This window comes from Drosophila sechellia, chromosome X (genome assembly GCF_004382195.2).
Source record: "Drosophila sechellia strain sech25 chromosome X, ASM438219v1, whole genome shotgun sequence".
NCBI lineage: Eukaryota > Metazoa > Arthropoda > Insecta > Diptera > Drosophilidae > Drosophila > Drosophila sechellia.
Window position 1 is genome coordinate 1166560 of NC_045954.1, and position 18578 is coordinate 1185137.

The 18578-nt window shown below is 47.8% G+C and overlaps 1 protein-coding gene across 1 annotated transcript; it reads right to left on the reverse strand.

The window, feature by feature from the left end:
• Positions 1 to 798: 798 nt before the first annotated feature.
• LOC6615959 lies at positions 799 to 18193 on the reverse strand. Its single transcript, XM_032726737.1, is given in 9 exon segments — positions 799 to 6047; positions 6902 to 7429; positions 7505 to 7777; positions 7893 to 8011; positions 8080 to 8331; positions 8391 to 8618; positions 9877 to 9971; positions 10542 to 10719; positions 18083 to 18193. Coding segments are annotated over 9 exon segments (4383 nt in total). The 3' UTR covers positions 799 to 3448.
• Between the last annotated feature and the right edge of the window lie 385 nt (positions 18194 to 18578).

Sequence of the window (18578 nt, forward strand, 5' to 3'; positions counted from 1 at the left end):
CACTCTACAAATCACACATTTGGATGATTTCTAAGTGGGTCGCATGTTTTGCTCGTATCTGGGATCGGGGGGTCTTTCTTTTGTGATTGTAGTACAACTACTGAGCGCGATTTGGTTAATCTTGCCCCGCTTTGCCCCATTTGTTGGCTTTTAGAAATGTTAACAAATTTACAGACTTATATTGTTATTACAATAATTGTGTATTTATATATATGTATATTAGTGGATTTATTTATATATGTATAGATGCATTATATAATATGCACTGAAAAGTGTCAACAGGATTGGGAGCTCTTCACGCGACGCGCTGTGGGATTTGTGGGCGGGAAATGGGAAACGGAAATGGCAGTTAAAAGAGGAAAACCGGAAATATCATCTTGCCTTAACCTTAGGTAAAAACCGATTTCTCTAAAATTTGTCTTACTTTCTCGTTTACTATTCACGCTTATAATCGTATCTGCTCGCTATCCGTTTACTCCCTACTCCCTTTAATATCATTAAATATATATGGATTTTGCGGTTTTTGTCAGTTAAAGTAGGAAAAAGTGCGCTAGTTTTCCCCTCGTTCAATGGCTAAAACGTGAAAACTCTTTGCTTGGTTTTTACGGTGTGTTACACACGTTTCGTGTTTAATTGCATTTGATTTAATGTTATTTAATAATTTTCGTTTGCTTTAGAATTTAAATGCTATAAGTAAATACCTGCCTGCCTGCCGCCTGCCTGACTTCCTGCAATTATTTGTTTGGTATTCTCCCACTGATTCCTAATAATTCGTCTGCTTTTCAGGTTTAAAATCTATTTTGGCCTTATCGCTTAGAATCAACTACACTACACTACAGTGAAACAGTTTTGCTTTTCGGATTAAAAACAAAAAAAAAAAGTTTAAATGTAATGGCTAACATCGAGCACACACACACATACACACCAACATTCACACTGCAACTACTACTTAGTGAATAGAATTGGGTAGATCGTAAGTATACTTATATACAGAACAGGAGAACAGGACTTGCAACAGATTTTTTAGAGTGTTCTTACATTTCTTCAACTAACTTTTTCCGTCGAGTGTTAACTTTCGCTAATACATATATTACTCGTGCAAACTACAATGGGTGGTGGTGGGTGGAACGTACGGAGCGAGACAGCTAGATAGACAGAGACAGAGAGCTAGAGAGCGAACGAGACGGAGGATCGGAGAGTGTTTTTCGTGGCCTTTTGTGTGTGCGTGCTGCAATTTTTCAACATGGTTGAATTGGTATTTCTCCTTGTTTTATTTGCATCTGCACAGCAGAGAGAGTAAATGTGAGTGTTTACTTGTTGCTTGCTCTATTTTCCCTAATTTGCTGTTTGTTTTTGTTTGGTTGTGTGCCCAGCTGTGGTCAAAATAATAGTGTGGCCTCGCTGCACTTGCAGCACCGGAAATAGAAGTTGATTTTCAGCAGGGTGTCTACTAGAGTCGATCAAATGAAGTACACTATTTATGCGTTTTTCGTTTAAAATTGAATTTGGAATACGCCTTTTTGAGTACATAAGTATGTATAAAATTGAAGATACAAATATCTCACGACCATACAACCCTTCAAATACATTCCTAAAACATAACTAAAATTATACATTTTATAATTACAATAAAATTTTATTCAATTTTCCAATCTCTAATGGCACTACAATTATTTCTTCCACAACTGATCCGTGTCTTATATTTTGTGTGGTATAACTATGTTAGTTTTGTATAAAATGTTTGTGTGTTTTCCGCTGTGCCAACAACTTTGGTGAGTTGTTCCTTTATTTTGTGTTTTAGTTTGTCTGTGTTTGGGTATTTGCAATTCGTTTAATGTATATATTTATGTATATATATATTTGCATGTTATATAGTTGTATATAAAAAGAGCATTTCGTTAATTTAACGCCTAATAAGGGTTTCCTTCTTTTGGTTTCTCCTTTTAAATGCAGTTATTGACCTGAACATTGTTTGTGGTTGTTGTAGATTAATTTATATTCCTTATGCTTGCTCTATAATAAACATGTAGGTATTTTATGTATTTTTATGTGTAAATGTTTTCTTGTTTATTATTTTGCTTTGCTGAATCCCTTTTAAAATAGTCGAACAACTTGGTATGGCTTCTTTTCGTTTTTTGTTATCGTTTTCTTTTATATTGCTTGAGTTAAGAATTTTCCTTTCTTGTTGGCTTTTGCTTGTTTTAAGTGTTAAACCTTTTAATGAATATTATGTTTTCTTTTGTGAAATTTGTTTCGTTTACGTTTTTTCTTGTTCTTTTCTTTTGTGCAGTGTTGCTTCTGGTTCTTCATACTTGGTTTTCGTTTTTTAGATTTCTGACGTCACAAAAATTTTACGTACGTGTCGCTGTGGTTGTTGTTGTGGTTCTCGCAACGGATTCTCAAACAAAAAAAATCAGCATAAATCGCTTATACAAAAAAAAAAGGTTAATAAATTAAAAATAACACACACACTCCATTTAAAAAATAAAAACTACTCAAACAGCGATAAGCTGAGACAAAGACGGACTTAGATTCTCGGGAATATTTGAACGAAAACTCGTTTGGAAATGTTCAGAAGCACCTAGTCACCTTTCGCCGACTGTGTCTTCGCTTTTCCACCGTTTTGGTTATTATTTTTGGGGTCGAGGCTTACGAACTGCCGTAAATAAATAGTTTTGCGCTTAGAACTAAATTCACTTAACTTAGGCTTTTTTAAAATATACACGTATGAATAGTGGTCACAAAAAAGTTAATCGTAGTTTTCTACTATTTATATAACAATAGGCAACAACACAGGGCAGAGAACTGTTGTAGGTTGGGTGTACATGGCTTTATGCACAGCAGCGGTCAAGGCAATAGCACAATAAGACAGGCTCGAAGTGCAGCGTGGTTCAGAATTCCAAGCAAGTCATTAGAAACGGGTTTGTAAATATTGCTTGTGATAAATGGCAATTAGGGAATGCCATATGGCATTTTAAAATTCGAAAGTAAAGGAGTGACTACAATGCGCTTTTGTTTCGACCGCTACCTTTGACACTGCAGCCCCTTTCAAGCAGCTTTACAACTTGAAACAATCAGAAGAGGTCGGTTTTTTACAATACAATCTGGGTGTACATATAAACTTGTATATATACATGTGTGTGTGAGTCGTTTTCGCACGCAAGAGAAAGGGAGAGAACGCTGGTGGACATGGACATGGACAGAGATAGAGATAGACATAGAGTAAAGACGCGACTTAGGCTAAACATAAAACAGGCTGGGATCTCCGGATACCAATGCTCCAACAATGGTGCCGCTCCTTTTGCTCAACTGGGGGTTCACCTTCTCGTAATCGCTGTAGAATCCGCCACGTTAGCTTTCCATTTACCCCTCAACGCGTCCGCCGCCGGGAGCTGCCGTTTCTGGTGTCCTGGCGCGGATTGGACAATTCTTATGACGTCTCTAAAAATCATACCTTAAAGGTCTTCTCGCGTCGCTCCCGCTGTTGCTGTTGTTGCTGCTGATCCCGCGTATGGTGATCCCGCTGGTGCTGGTGACTGCTGCTCCTGTGAACAGTTCCATTGGCGGGCTGCAGCATGGAGCTCATGGAGCCGGCGCTGCAGAGCGCTGAGGAGTTGACCTCTTCGCAGGCATAGCTGGCAATGCGGTGATCGCTCCGCGACCGCTCGCGATCGTGGCTGCGGTGGTGATCCTGACTGACAATCGGTGCACCTGCTCCTCCGTTTCTTTTGCTTGGAGCCGCCTGCTGCTGCGATCTGCGGTTGCCCAAACGCTTCAATTCGTAGTCCCTGGCATCGGCCACATCGAAAGTGGCTGCTCTTTGCTGACCTTGCTTGCCGTGCTTGGATGCAGAGCTAGTAGCTGCCGCTACTCCACCCGTCGGGCCGCCAGTTCCTCCTGCAACCGCATGCATTTCATAGGCCTGGGGGTAGAACTCATCGTACTCGTGCTCCTCACACAGATTGGCGTTGCAGGGCGCCTGCTGCTCCCGCTCTAGGTTGCGCTCCCTCTCTCGCTGGCGATGCTTCTTCGGTGGCAGGGGAACAGGCGCCTGGTTCTGCGATTGCGTCTGGTTTTGGGTATTTGTCTGAGTTTGTGTAGCCGCCGCCGCGTGCAGCGATGTGGATGATGCGCCTCGGCGCACCACATCCACACCGCCGCCGCAGCAGGCGCACTCCTACAACTCCGTCACCGAGTACAGATCGCTCTGGTTGCTTATGGCGGCTCCACCGCCAGTAACGCCTCCGCTGGCAGTAGCTACTCGTTCTCCCCGTTTCAGGGATCTGTAAAACAGCGCCTGCTGTTGCTGGTGCTGCTGCTCCAGCATTAGCTGTTGCTGCTGCTTCGATGAGAAGTTGTTGTTGTGCTGCCTTTGATAAAAGGCCTGCTGCTGCTGTTGCTGCTGTTGTTGATGGTAGCTGCTGTCATAGGAGTGTTGCTTCTTCATGTTGCTGCTGGTTATCAGATGGCTGGGATACTGTTGCTGCTGTTCTATGTAGCTGCGGGCATTGTCCAAGGTCTCCGCCCTCCGCGGACGCTCCCGCTCCCGTTCTCGCTCCCTTTCGCGCTCCTGCTGCTGCTGCTGTTGTTGTCTCAAGCTGGCTGACTTGGGCGGCAAGGTTTGCATATGATTGGCATTGCTGCTGTCGATGGCTCCACCGCGATTACTGTTTTTGTGCCGGTTCTTGGGCGGCAGTGTTGGTGGCTGCTGCGGCGAGGAGATGGCAGCCGGTTGCAATTTCTGGGTTTGAGGACGCTGCAGCGAGCGATACTGCCCCAAGCTGGCGGCGCAAAGCGGCTGAGCGGAGATCTTTGACTGTTGTTGATTGGTGGGAATCTCGGGCAGCGGTTGGTTCACAATGGAGGCGGGATTTAGCGAGCGCTGCTGCGCACGCGGTGCGGCTGTGGGCAGCACCTCACTACTCTCGATGCTGTAGACAGCCGAAGGGGGTAGAATGTGGGTGGTCGGTGGATGCAACTCCCTTTGATGCTGCTGCTGTTGCTGCAGCTCCCGCTCGCGCTGCTGCTGGAGGGCGAGCAGCTGCTGTTGCTGCTGCTGCTGCAGGGCCAACAGTTGCTGCTGTTGTTGCTGCTCCTTGGCATACGAGCTGCCCACGCCCGTGGTGCCGGGAATTTCCGTAAACGTATTGACTATCTTTGGTTTGGGTGGAGGCGGAGGCGCCGGTTGTGGCGGAGCGGGTGGCACCATCTGCTGTTGCTGCTGTTGTTGGAGTTGCAGCTGTTGCTGCTGAAGCTGCTGCTGCAGTTGCTGTTGCTGCTGTTGTTGTTGCTGCTGCAGCTGTTGTTGCTGCTGCTGCTGGAGAAGGAACTCCTGAGGAATGCAGTCCGGCTGCTGGCAATAATCCTTTGAAACTGTGGCTATCGACGGCGTCTTGGCGCTCCTCAAGTTTGGCGAATGGACCGCTGGGGCGGCGGCGGTCGAGGGCGTGGCATTGACGGCGGACACGCCCTTGAGCGAGCCACCATAGCGACCCACATGCCGCAAGGTGGCACACTTGTTGGCACCGCCGGCGACGGACATAATATTTAGATTATTATTCTGACCCCTCACCGCCTTGGGGCCAATGCTTATGTACTTGGGGTCGAAACGATTGAAGCTGTTGTTGGTCACATCCCTAGGATCGCGATCGTCCACCATGTCGCCGTCCAATCCGTTGCCCGTGGAGCGGCAAATGCCCGCATTGGAGGTTTGAACGGAGAGCACCGACCGGATGGAGCTGCCCGTCGAGCGGGGCAGGGTGGCCGACGCAAAGATGTTCTTTAGCGTGCTCTGGCTTTGGTTCTGATTGATGAGGTTGCTCTGCTGCTGCTGCTGCTGGAGCTGCAAGTTCTGCTGCTGCTGTGCTGTGTTGCTGCTACTGCCTGCATGGGAACTGCAGGCAAGCGAATCTCAGTAGAAGTCGTTGGACTCGAGCGTCTTACACTGCTTGCTGAGCGTCGCGTACTTTCCATTGTTGGGTCCCGGCAAATACGTCGCCGATTGCTGGTGGTGCGATGGAAGGCGTCCTAGCGTGTGGTGTCCTGACCTGAAAGTCGAAGTGTTTGGGTTAGTGCTCGGCCAATTTCAGTTGAAGAGGAGAGGTGGGTGATTTAGTTGAATTTAGTTAGCCTTTCATCATGGACGTTATGTTTGCTTTAACGGATATGCTGGTCTACAACTGTTGGAATATTTAAGGATGTCCTACGATTTCAATTAAAGATGAGTGTACTGCCCTAAGTCGCCTTAAAAAGGAACCTCTAAGTTAAAGAAAATCGGTTTCTAACCTTTTTGGCAACTTATATATATTATATATAAGTTAAATTAATTATGCCGAAACAAGCAGATTCTATTAGTATTTTTGATTAGTAAGGCGAGTATGTTGGTTTTAGGTCTTTGGTTACAGTGAAATCCAGCTTTGAGATCTGTATGTAGGTTGGGTCTGTGCTAGTGTCCTTGTGTAGTGTGAGTGCTGGTGTTCATTGTCGGTGTTCACATGCAGGTGCAGCACGACGAAAGGATCAGCGAAACAGCTAATAAACCAAAACAAAGGCCAAACAAAAACAAAGGTGAATAAAACTATAAGCAAACACGACTAACAAGGTCTCAACTAGAAGCGTAAATCAAAGGGTATGTAGTCGATCGTCTATTGATCGACTACGAGGAACCCGCTGCCCATAGTCATGCTATTTCTTCTTGCTTATAAATTAAACAAAACATTTTCTGACCGGACAAGGTAAGTATATTATGCTACGTTAACTAGGATAGCTATTGAATCTTGAGCAGCGAGTTGTAAAATAGGAAACGGGAAGGTACAAACGCATAAGGGAAAAGGAAGGAGGGGAATTCGGGATTCGAGCGGTTGGGGAATATCAACAAATCAAATGAAATCAAAGATCATGCCTTGTGCCATGCACCAAATCGTAGACAGGCGGCGGCGACGGCGATCGTTGGCCACTGCTGGCCACGCCCACCGCCGCTGCTACCGCCCCCGCCGCAGGGTTAGTTCTATGCTGTGTGTTGTTGTAGTGGTTGTTGCTGTGGCTGTAGTGGTTGCTGTACAGGTGGTTGTTGTGTGGTTGGTGGCTGTTGTCGTAACTGGTGGTGCCGTTGTTGTAAGTAGCGGTGGATGAGGTGTGGCTTGATTGAGATGAAGGTGATGCCAACCCTTGTCTCAGGCCCGCCGATCCGTTGCGGTACGGTCCCACGCCATTGTGTCCATTGGCGCCAACGCCTCCGCCAGCTCCTGCGCCTCCTCCAGATCCCGGCAAGGTACCCGAGCCGCCGCCCGACGACGCCTGCTGGTGGTGGAGCAACGTCCTGTTGATCGTCCCCGTGCTGAGCGGAGCTGTAGGCGAGATGCTCGCGCTCGGCGCGTTCGAGGCGGGAAATAGTGGCGCTGTCTCCGATTTGTCCGCGTCCAGCGTAGGCCTTTACAAATAGATACATAAATTTACAATAAGAAGGCCATCTTTATGGCGCAGATTGCCACGAAAGCCATCATACCGCTTGGTCAGATAGATCCAGGCGTGGGAGTCGGCGTACACGAGGATCGTCAGCAGGAAGGAGGTCAGCAGACCAGCCACCATCATCAGACTGAGTCCCAGTAGCCCGCCGCCGCAAAGTCCGCGCAGTGCCTCCTCGTAGTGCAGGTCGATCGTGCGGCGGTCCAAGGTGGCCGACAGCGTCGTCAGGTTGCGCAGGGTGATCTCTAGATCATTGTCCATGGCGTTCAGAGTGCGCTGGATGTCGATGTGTGGATATGTCTCCTGACTCATGCTGCAATAAAAGATTTTGTATAAGTTTAGTTCCTAGTTGACTAAGAATATATTAATATTCTTTAAGACTGCAATAGTTTCCCAAAGCACTCCAATCAAACGATTTCACTACTCACCGCTGCATGTGCTCCACACTTTCCCTGGCCCGATCCACCAGGTCCCGGGATTCGTTCAGCCGCAGGATAAAGCGATTGCGCGGTGTGCCGCAGTTTAGGAAATCAACATAGGGACTCCTCTGAGGATGGCAGACGAGATGATAGCAATTAGTATACGTTTTAGGGGGAAGCATGCATCAATACCCACCATGCCCACCTGACGGCACATATAGTCGTGGGGTCGCATGCAGAAATCTCCGGCAGCCACACTGGAGGCCAGATAAACGCCAGCTAGCAGCCAGCAGATGATGATGCAGAACAGACCCGAGACGCTGAAGAAGATCAAGGTGCAGCGGGATCGCCTGGCCACGCCGATCACCAAAACCGTACAGAGCAGCAGGAGAACAGTGAGAAAGGCCAGGGTGGCTGGCCAGCGAATTGATTCGTAGAACTCACCGAGCTGAAAGAGATCAATGGGTTAGTTCGGAGGCATTTGCGACTAGGAGGAAATTGGCTCACCTGAAGCAATCCCATTAGCGAGGTGTCGTTCTCGCTGCCCTTGGCCTTCATAAAGTAGTGAACCATGCTGTCCAGCGAGGCCACCGCCCGCGAAGTGTTCTCCGTGACCAGGCGCGACGTCTCAATGAGCAGCATGACCACCGTCTGGTTATATTGCGGCTTCTCCACCAGCTGCTCCACCTTGTGCCCAGCCATTCGCGTCTCCAGGTCGTGCTTGATGCTCTCCGTCTGAAAGTGAGCAAATCATTATTTTCGTGCCAGTTGTATGCATATTACATCACCACTCTTTGGTTCATTTATTTAATTTAAAATTTAAAACTTATGAAGCGAGGTAAAATAATCAAATATTCCCATTCCCGATTTGCACAGGCAACTCGAGTTCAGCCCCCAAAAAGGAAAAGCAGTTCAAAAGTTAATGACCAAATACTGGTGGATTGGAGACGAAGAAGGGACCCCTTCCGCTTCGTCCTGTGCTTTTCCACATGTCCTTTGCCCCTGTTTCTTAGTCTGGCACAAAGGACGGCAGAAGAAAAGGGAAAGAGGCAGAAATAGTTTCTATCGTAATACTTTGGCTTCCGCACTTAGCTGGGCGTTCATTGGGGGTCGGGTTCCAGGGATAGATGGCTCCACACACGCACGTCGCCAGCTGCAGCGTCCTTTGTGCCTGGGATAATTAATAGCGTTTTACTCAAGAGTCGAGCAATGCCAGCCATCTGTTTGCCCCTCTTTTCTGGGAGAATCCCTGCTACGACGACGTCGTAGTCGTCGTCTACCTTTGATGCTCCTGGCTGACTCACCTTCCTTCCCTGCCCCACTTCAACCACTCAACCCCCAGCCACCCCAACCCTTAACCTTTTGGCTTATCGGCTCGTTTGCCCCGCCCACTCGCTCTCCTTCCCCGTGTCTCTGTGTGTGTGTGTGTGCTGACAAAGTTTGTGAATAGCAAAGGCAAGAGCAGAAGCAAATGCAAAAGCTTTGGCCAGGACGACAGGAGGACACTTCCCCTAGTCCCATGTCCCACAGTCGCCTAGTCCCCTAGTCAGCCCCATTACCCACCCAGCGCGCACCGTGCTGTCCCACGTGGCCACGTAACTGTCAGCACAGCAGCCAGCTTTTAGGTTGATTATAATGAACAAGAATGAGCCAAATGGGCGGCTGCTTCGAATGGAACAGGAATAGGAATAGGAATAGAAATGGGATAAGGAACGGGAACGGGAGTGCAAATAGCGGGCGCAGAAGTTCATGCAGCCACGTTGAACTGAGAAAGGCCTAACGTAGCCACTGGGCGTAACTTAGCCCAGTAAAAGACTCCACTTCAGACTTGCAACTCATATATAAAGAAGCAGGCAGCTCTGCACTGCAGTTTGCTGGCTAAACTTGCCATCTTAATTAGTTGAAAAAAGAGAAACAGGAGGTTTCATGGCACACAAGCCAGCTCCTTCCTACGCATTATCTTGTGACTCGCAAATTTATGAACCACACTTACCTGTCGTTTCAGGGTGAGCACCAGACCCTCGACGCTCTTCCCGGATCCAAAGGCCTGCAGAAGTCCATTATGGAAATCATCGTTGCCGTACAAACCTGCAAATGGAGCACAAATCGAAAAGCGGACATCAGTCAAGGAGCCAGATTAGTATTGCAGAAAGATGCGTCGATGGGCAGCCAAAAGATGCCAGAGATCAGGAGGGCATCAAAGATCAGGGCGAGATCAGCGCGGTGCAGGTCAGTGATGTAACGCGAGCCGCGGCACACATTTCGCCACTCCGATTCAATTAAGAGCTCTGTGCGCGGCTCTGCGGCTAATTAAATTATTATTTCATCGTTTGTGTCGCCGCCAGCCAAGCCACATCCACATCCCCACTCCCAGCGCGGTCGGATGACGCATGGTCCTCCAGTTTTGGCTCCACTTCTTTGCGCTCCGCGACTTTGCATACGTGACCAGCCTGTGTGCTCCGCTCCATTGGCGATAAGTTGCGTTTTGGCTAATTGCCAATTGCCCACCGACTACAGTAGCGACTACCGACCACCGAAAACCAACTGCCGCCAACACGCGATGCAACCGCAAAGGGATGCATGCGAACGTGCCTTGGCAAATGCAACTGCGGCGGTTCAACGCCCTTCGCCACGGCGATTCGGGGAAGCAGGACTCACCTAATCCGATGGCGGCGCAGGTCATCAGCGTGATGATGACCAAGGAGCAGCTCTGGCAGCGCTGGGCGCTCGGCTTCCTCTGACGGCGATCGCAGCATCTGGTCAGCAGGTAGAGCAGCAGGCCCAGCAGGGAGCCGATCAGCAGACCAGCGGGAATGGATGCCAGGATAACCAGACTCTGTAAAAGTGCAAAAGGAAATGGAATGGTTCAGCTTAATCTTTGGTCTAAGTTCAGCGATCCTCAGCCTGATTGGACCAATCAGTTCCTACACATACGTGTGTACAATTCGCAGTGACAGCAGCTGTGCACTGAAGTTACGATTGCACCAGAATTGTTTGTTCGGTTTCAATTAAAATTGATTTGATTGATATTGACATTGATTTTGTGGAACAGAATTCGATTGAACTATTTGAATAATGTGAAGATGAAATCCCAATCGAGAAAGGGAGCACATACATAAATATATTAGGATGGCACTGGATACTTTGGATACTCGACGTTATTAATCAAATATCAAAGCATATCATATGAATGAAGCTCCAGAAGAGTTGACTATTGAATGAATCAACAAAGTCGTGTGCCATTTTTAATTAGAATGTATGCTTGCCATTCGGCAGACAGTTGTGTGACATAACTATCTATATAAAAATCAGTTTCGGTGAACTCCCACGTTCAAGGCTCTTTGCGCTGGACATTGGAGAAACTTTTAATTGAATAACTTGCAACTCGATGCCTTTTTGTTGGCACTGCAATTTGTTGTTAGGATAATTTCTTTCTTGCTCGGCTCCGTTACCGAAATTAAATTGACTTGGCCAATGTAGAGACACACAGGACACAAGACCTGGACCTGGACCTTCCTTACCTTTCTCTCTGGCCACAAAAAATGCCTTGACTGGGCGGTAATTTCGTTGCCTGTCATTAAAAAAAGACGTTGTGTGCGATGTGCACTGCAGGCTTTGGGTTACCCGTCCACGATAGGATATTGGATATTTCGAATTCGAACAAATGGCAAATGAGTCAGGCCACTTGAAACGTACATTCCAGTCGGTTTGAGTACCATAGAAGAGTCAAGTTCCAGTTTCACGATTCACGATTTCAGACTAAGCTCAGTGGCTAATGGAGTATACTTCGGGCGCCTCGAATGACGGTTAAACATTGGGAGCAAGTGAAAGACTCCATAAGGTTTATTTAAATGGCAGTTCCTGGGGAACCAAAGCTCCTACCGCCAATAAAAACTGGATAATCAATGCTGGCCAGTCATAGTTCGAGCAGCAATTCCCAGCCGTCAATCAGTTTTCAATAGCAATCGTAATCGGAATTGGAATTGGAACCGACACCGGACGCACCACCATCCCCCAACCCATTTCGACATGGAACATCCTCTCGAGCGCACTTTTCTCCTTTGCCTTCCTTGGCTGCGAGGCGTATTTATTATTTATTGCACTTGTGTCATGTAAATAATCATTAAAACTAGTTACAGTTGCCGTCGTCGTCGTCGTTGTAGTAGTCTTGTAGCCTCGGCACATTTACTTGTCCTCCTCGCAGTTGAATGACCCTCGAGAAATGGCCCACCCACCCATCGCCCCCTTTCTTCCTTACTTCACTACACACAGGAAAAAAGGAAGTTATTTGTCTTGGAAATTCACTTGCGTTAGGGTTTAATATCTCTCCGAGCAAAACTAAATATTGGTGTGTGAATTAATCTTGTCATGTGCATTCAGACTTGCGGCCTTGCTTACACTCCATCCCAATTTCCCGGGCCATGTAATCTGCCAAGTGGAGCGAACATTTTGCTAACAAGCGAGAAACTAAACTACCCCCAGTACCAGCCCCATCCGGATCCATCCCCCTCTCCGAATCCGCCACCCCTCGCTGTGCAAATGCGGCGCTAAAAATGGCAAATATTACGCGCTGCCTTCGATGCTGCTCAAATTGAATTAAATCAGAGCAAATTGCCAGCACAAATAACCTTGAAGCTCTTGAAGTTGCCCCTCTGTAAGCCGACAACGCCACCAGTGGTATCTGGTAAAAGGGCGCCCCCTCGCCAGTCCACATCCTTCGTTTAATTGAGTATTTCCCTGGTGCTCGTGAGTGTAAGTGCGAGTGTTCTCCATGAAAAGTGTGAATACGGCCACGGAAGAGGTGAAAAAAGCTAGAGGAGAGCGGGAGCTCGGGTGGATTCGATGAGGGGCTAATTGATTCCCATGTTTATTCACATGAATATCTAGCGCGATGCAAATATCGCAACAATTAACACTGCGAGGTATTCAAAGCAATGGAAACGCGACGAAAGATTCAATATGAACTGCTCTTGAGCTCTTATCGGCGCCTTTGGGGGATTCCAAAATAGGAACCAAAAACTTTCCACAGTTCCCAGAACGAAACGCGATTTCCAGAACTTGGAAGAATAAACTCCAAGCTTTGTATAGGAGAGCATGCAGATACGATAACAAACCATGGTTTCCAAGAATGAACCACTTAAGGATATGATTCAGAAGCTATGATACCATGATGGCATGGCTGTACGGTATCCATATCTCGAGTAGTTTACAAACAAAGAAAAAGAGTTCGGTTTCTTGAAAGTGTAACCAAGAAGTAAACTTTGAAATTGGGATTCGGTTAATAATGAGGGTTTTTCCATATCAGAAACACGTTGTGTTTATGAGAAAATTATCAGAGAAAAGTATTGGTCGATTTTTCCGGGCTGTGATCGAGTTTTCTCTTCGCGTGGGTGAGACTTGTTTTGGTTTACCGAACCGCCCCCCCTACCTCTCGTAGAATGTTCGATGATGGAAAACCAGTTTTCCAAGCCCAACTCCGACCAACATCCTGCCCCACCCCCCTCTGGACAGCCAAGAAGCGCCCCTTTGGAAAAGAGACAAACAGTTATAATAAATGCATAAATATAAAGCGATAGCGTCGTTTCCGCTCTGTCACCGCTCCACGGTTGCCTCTTCTTCTTCTGTCCGCATGTACCGCCTTTTTTTTCAACAAGCAGAAGATAGGGAAGGGCAATGGGGGCATGCAACCCGAGATTGCTGGAGGACCCGTCAAGGTTAGCCTCGATTTAGAGATAAGTAAAATGGCATTGCGCCCGGCTCAGCTCTAATCAATCAAACAATATAGTTTCTTTTTTTTAAATACAAATATTTATATACGATTATTCCTCCGAACTTTTCTTCGAGTGCGTCATGGGGACACACACACACACCCACACTCACACACAATGAACTCGACACAGACCAAACATAAAACCCAGAACCACGAAGAAATGCGAGTCGCTTGAGTCGCGAGTTCGCTCACTTCCCCCCATCGGCAAACACGAAACCTATTGAATGAAAGCCAGGAAATCGGAAGAATCGGAAGGGGGAAGAAGTGTGTTGTCCGCCGTCGTCGACGTGGCATAATTTCGTATGCTAATGCAGCAGCGTTCCATGATGGATTTCCAATGTGCAGATCGTTGGGCCCCCTGGTCGTGATGATCAGCTAGTTCGGGCTCATTAACACGCATGAAATCAGCAGCCAGCAACCGAGTGGAAAGTCGCGTGCTGGCCCATTCACATGGGGGGATTCAAGAATCTGGCCTTGTATACCAGAAATACGAGATGCCCACGCAAAACCAATCTTACAGACAGACAGCCAAATGGAGCAGAAGAAAGGGGCCCGGAGAATTCCCGAATAGCAGCATGCAAAGACACACCATCGAGTAGATTTCTCTGCTAGGGCGGTGTAGGTGGGTGGATATATATAGATGGCCAGATGAAGGGGAGTGGACATGAAAACAAAGGGACTGTTTCGCTTTTGAACTTGAACTTTGTTTACTCTAAGGCAGAGTAAAATCCGTTTAATGCAGCCAACTAAATAAGTGTGCATAGAATGGCGTCACTTTCTTATGTCATCTTGCAAAGAAAGCTTCGCATTACACACGTTACTGCACAATATGATCTCAGATCACAGTGATACAACGATTTTTGGTGGTTTCGAATTGAAAAACACATGGTATCACCAGATAACCCTAGAAGATGTGGATGGCTAATTTAAAATCGAATTCCATACGGAAATCGAACTTGTTTTGACTTGGGTGGTCCCAGCCTCTCGATGAATCTTTGGGTCAGCATCTTGAGCTTCTTCGATGGATAGACAAACAAAGTCGGTCCGAAAAGCAAATAAACAGCGGAAACAAGAAGAGCAGAGATGTGAGAAGCCACTGCAGTTTGGGGACACACCACGCTGCAAGACCCACTCCACTAGCAGTTGTTGTTTCGAGCCCTGTCAGTTCATCTAAATCCCATCCAGAGCCGAGTGCAGCAACTTTATGACGAGTCGTAAAAGAGGAATAAAGAAAACAAGCGAAAGATACAGATACAAAACAATCTGTAAAGTGGGCACACACATCTGGCTAATGTGAGGGCAGCTGTCTGTCAGTCAGCCCCGAAGTGGAAGTAGGAATCGGAATCGGAATCGGAATGGAAATGAAAATGGAAATCGCAGTCTGAATCCGAACATGAATCTGAGTCAGCCCGGTCCTTCGTCGGTTGCTTTTGTTATTACAACAGCAGGCGCAAGTCTATCGTGAGGATGCAGAAGGGCAAGGGATTGGGCAGCAGGAGTAGGCGACAGATTGCAGTTGCCATAGCCCGCAACGAAAGTCCCAGGCGTTGTGAAAGTGTTGACGCAGGCACAAAAGGTTGACAATCCGCCCGATATACTCAAAATGCGTATCCGTACATGTGTACATATGTACGTACAAGCAATCTGCATAATTTGCATGCCATACATACATATATATATAGAGCAATCTCTGAACCGAGCGGAGTCGCCATGAATACAGGCCGGGAAGGCTGGGAAGATTAAGGAGGCCTGTGTGTGTTCTTTGTCATTTGCAAAATGGAAAAGCCAAGAGCTTTGGCCAAGCTTTTGCAAGTATGATTATTATGGCTCTGGCAAAATATGGAAAAAGATAAAGCAATCCGGGCATTCGAATATTCATCACTCCACTCGCTTTATTCTTGGTTTTCGGTTTTCAGTTTTCAGTTTTCAATCCATAAGCATGCGGATAATAGGTATAGGCTTGTTTTCCGCTTTGTTCGAGCGTACGGAGCACAGTCCATCCATCCGTTCTCGTTCTCCAGGCCGCGTTTAATTTTAACCCAATCTATGAATTCATCTGCCCATCTGATGCGGGCACTTCTCCCTGCAGTTCCCTTCCCGCCCAAAAGGGCGCTGCCCGCACTGCCATAAAATATATAGACACTTATAGCGGTGGGGTTGTGCCTTGTCTGTTGTCATCATCCGCGTACATATATGTACATACGTCCACGTCCGCGACCAGTTGAAGGTTGAACTGATCATCGCCATCGTCATCGTTATAATCTGTGCGACGAGTGGATTGACTGCGATTGCACGGAATGGGCTTGTGGTGATGCGTGGATAAGGACGAGCCGCGATGCTGCTCAAGGACCCGCCGCCCTCGAGTGCTTATCGCATCCCAAAGTAGTCCGAAGTGATGCAAGTCTTCCCCGCTCCCGCCCGTCCCTCAGCTATTGCTGTGCTCGCGGGGCCAAAGGCTACAGCCGGAGCTCAAAGACCTGCCCCGCCAATTAGCCATCCATTGCCGACTCACACTGAAAAAAATCCGATAAATGAAGCATACAGCGGACATACTTACTACTACCATGCTAATCTTCGATAATAGTTTAAAATACAATGGCATATAGACCTTTGCAGGTCCAAGAACTGTATCGGTTTCTTTTTTTTTTTTCAAGTATACGGATGACTTTTGCTGACGCGCGTAAAATTTCCGCCCCAAGCCCGGACCTCCTCTGTCAACCGGGACCCCCCCTCACAACCCACCACCCCATCGCAATCGTGGGGAGCAGTAGTGCAGCCTGACCTACATACATCCACGTCCACATTTACGTACAACTGCAACAGCACAAATCCGAAAAAGAAAAACCGAAGCCATGGCTTTGCCAGCTGACCTGAATTTTCGCACGCACACGATTTTCGCGCTGGAAGCCGGCATTTCCCAGCATCGGGAAACGGAATGGAGAATGAAGAAATCAGCTAATTTTAATCAAATTTTCACGCTGCGATTTTAGCAAAGACCTCTCCTGGGCGTGGACTGGGTAGTCGAACGGAGTAGCCCGGGACAGGAGCTCGCAATTTGCATATGTTGATTGCGAAGCCGGCTAAAAGGGCGTCGTCCTCCCCTGCCCCGGCCCCCGTTGAAAAATAGTACGTAATGCGGTGAGGATACAAAGCAGATAAGAAGGAGGACGAGCAGGAGGAGGAGGAGAAGGAGAATGCGGATGATGACGATGATCGGCTGGTCTGGCAAAGAAACAAAGGAAGAATAGGGGGAATAACAAGGGAACAAGGCCGAAAAGGAATCCGGAAGTGTGCAGCTGCCGCTCACCCCCTCCAGTTCCCTTCCAGCCGTTCCGTGTCGTTCCCACACCACCAACACCACCACCCCCACCCCGCCCTCTTTGCATGGCCAGAGGCACATGGAGCGCACATGGCAGGAACGATTTGGTAGCGAAACCAGCTAGAGTCGCTCTTCCACAACAGAGCAGAACAGAAACAGAAATCGGGTCCCTCTCGCACGAGAGCGGAAAACGAAAATCGGGAGACTGCACTACGGAACGACTGGCAATGGGCCAACTAGAGGCGGGGCAAAACGAACGAGCAAGAAGAGGAATAGGAAGAGCGGTGGAAATTGAAATTTATCCACGCGTTTTTCTCGCCTTTGTATCGTGTGTCTCGTCTCGTGTATCCTGCGCTCGATGCCTCATGTCCTAGTCCCATGCAACTGCAAGCGGAACAAACCCCGAGGGCAGGTAAAAACCAGGCGGAAAGGAGGCAATTGTAAGGGGGAAACCCAGGGAGAGGCAACAAAGGGCATAGTACAGCACACGAACCCACCCACGCACCAAATTCCCAAATAGACACGGCGGTACGGGCATCCGAATCTCAAGTGGGTATGCTCGAGTTCCGCTTAAGTGGTACTTGCGACTGGGATTGGTGTCGCAGGCGCAGGAGGAGCCGATTGCAAGTAGTGCCCACACAATAATATGCAGTCGGGGGTCCGAACTATGGAATCTCAGATGGGGTACTTGGCATTTGTTTACAACTACGAGCAGAGTGGGAGAGTGGGAATGCCTTTGGAGTGGCGCTTGTGTTTATCAATTAGGATCGAGTAGCCAGCTGCATTCCCAATAGCACTAATTTATTGCAGAGTACGCACATTAAATGTGAGGTTCCCCGCCTTTGCCACATATGACTCATTTACCTACCGCCTCTTAACCCAAATTGTCTTCCACTTCTATGCCCAAAGTAACCGTTATCGGCAGTTTCCAACCGCCAAAGGAGAAGATACATCCATGGTGGTCAGACGCAGAGTAAAGAAAGGTCTCTGAAGGATTGCATGTGCCATTCGAACTGGGTGTCTGGATCGAAATGGTGTGGGAAAGAGTGGGAAATCGCGGCGGTAAGGAACTCTGCCTGAGCATTGGGAACGGACTGGACGGGTACTCACCTCGAGGTAAACATCGCTGTCCGGATTGAAGGTGTCGTTAACCCGACGGAATGTGTAATTCACGTGCGGAATCGAGTGCAGGATTTTGACGAGAATGCTCGGCTGTTCCATTTTTGTTGCAATATGTTGCTGTGCTTAGTTGTTGTTGTTGGTGCAGTTGCAGTTGCAGTTGTAGTTGCAGTTGTAGTGGTGCGGCTGCCTCGAAACACACACACACATGTACACTCGCGTTGCCACAAAGGAATATAAATGCGCTCTCTCTTTAATTTGTTGCTGCTGCTGCTCGCGAAGCTGTTGTCGTTCTAGTTGTTGTTGCTGCTGAGGGGGAGGGTTCTCTTGGTGGGAGTTTCTCTAAGTGTGGTATTGTGTCTGTCAGTGAGCGTGCGTGCGTGTGAGTGTGTGTATGTGTGTGCGTCTGCCAGCGAAGGACGTGGCTGCTTCTGACGTCACAGAACGCCGCCGCCGCTGAGAAAGAGAGAGCCGCTGCTGCAAGAGA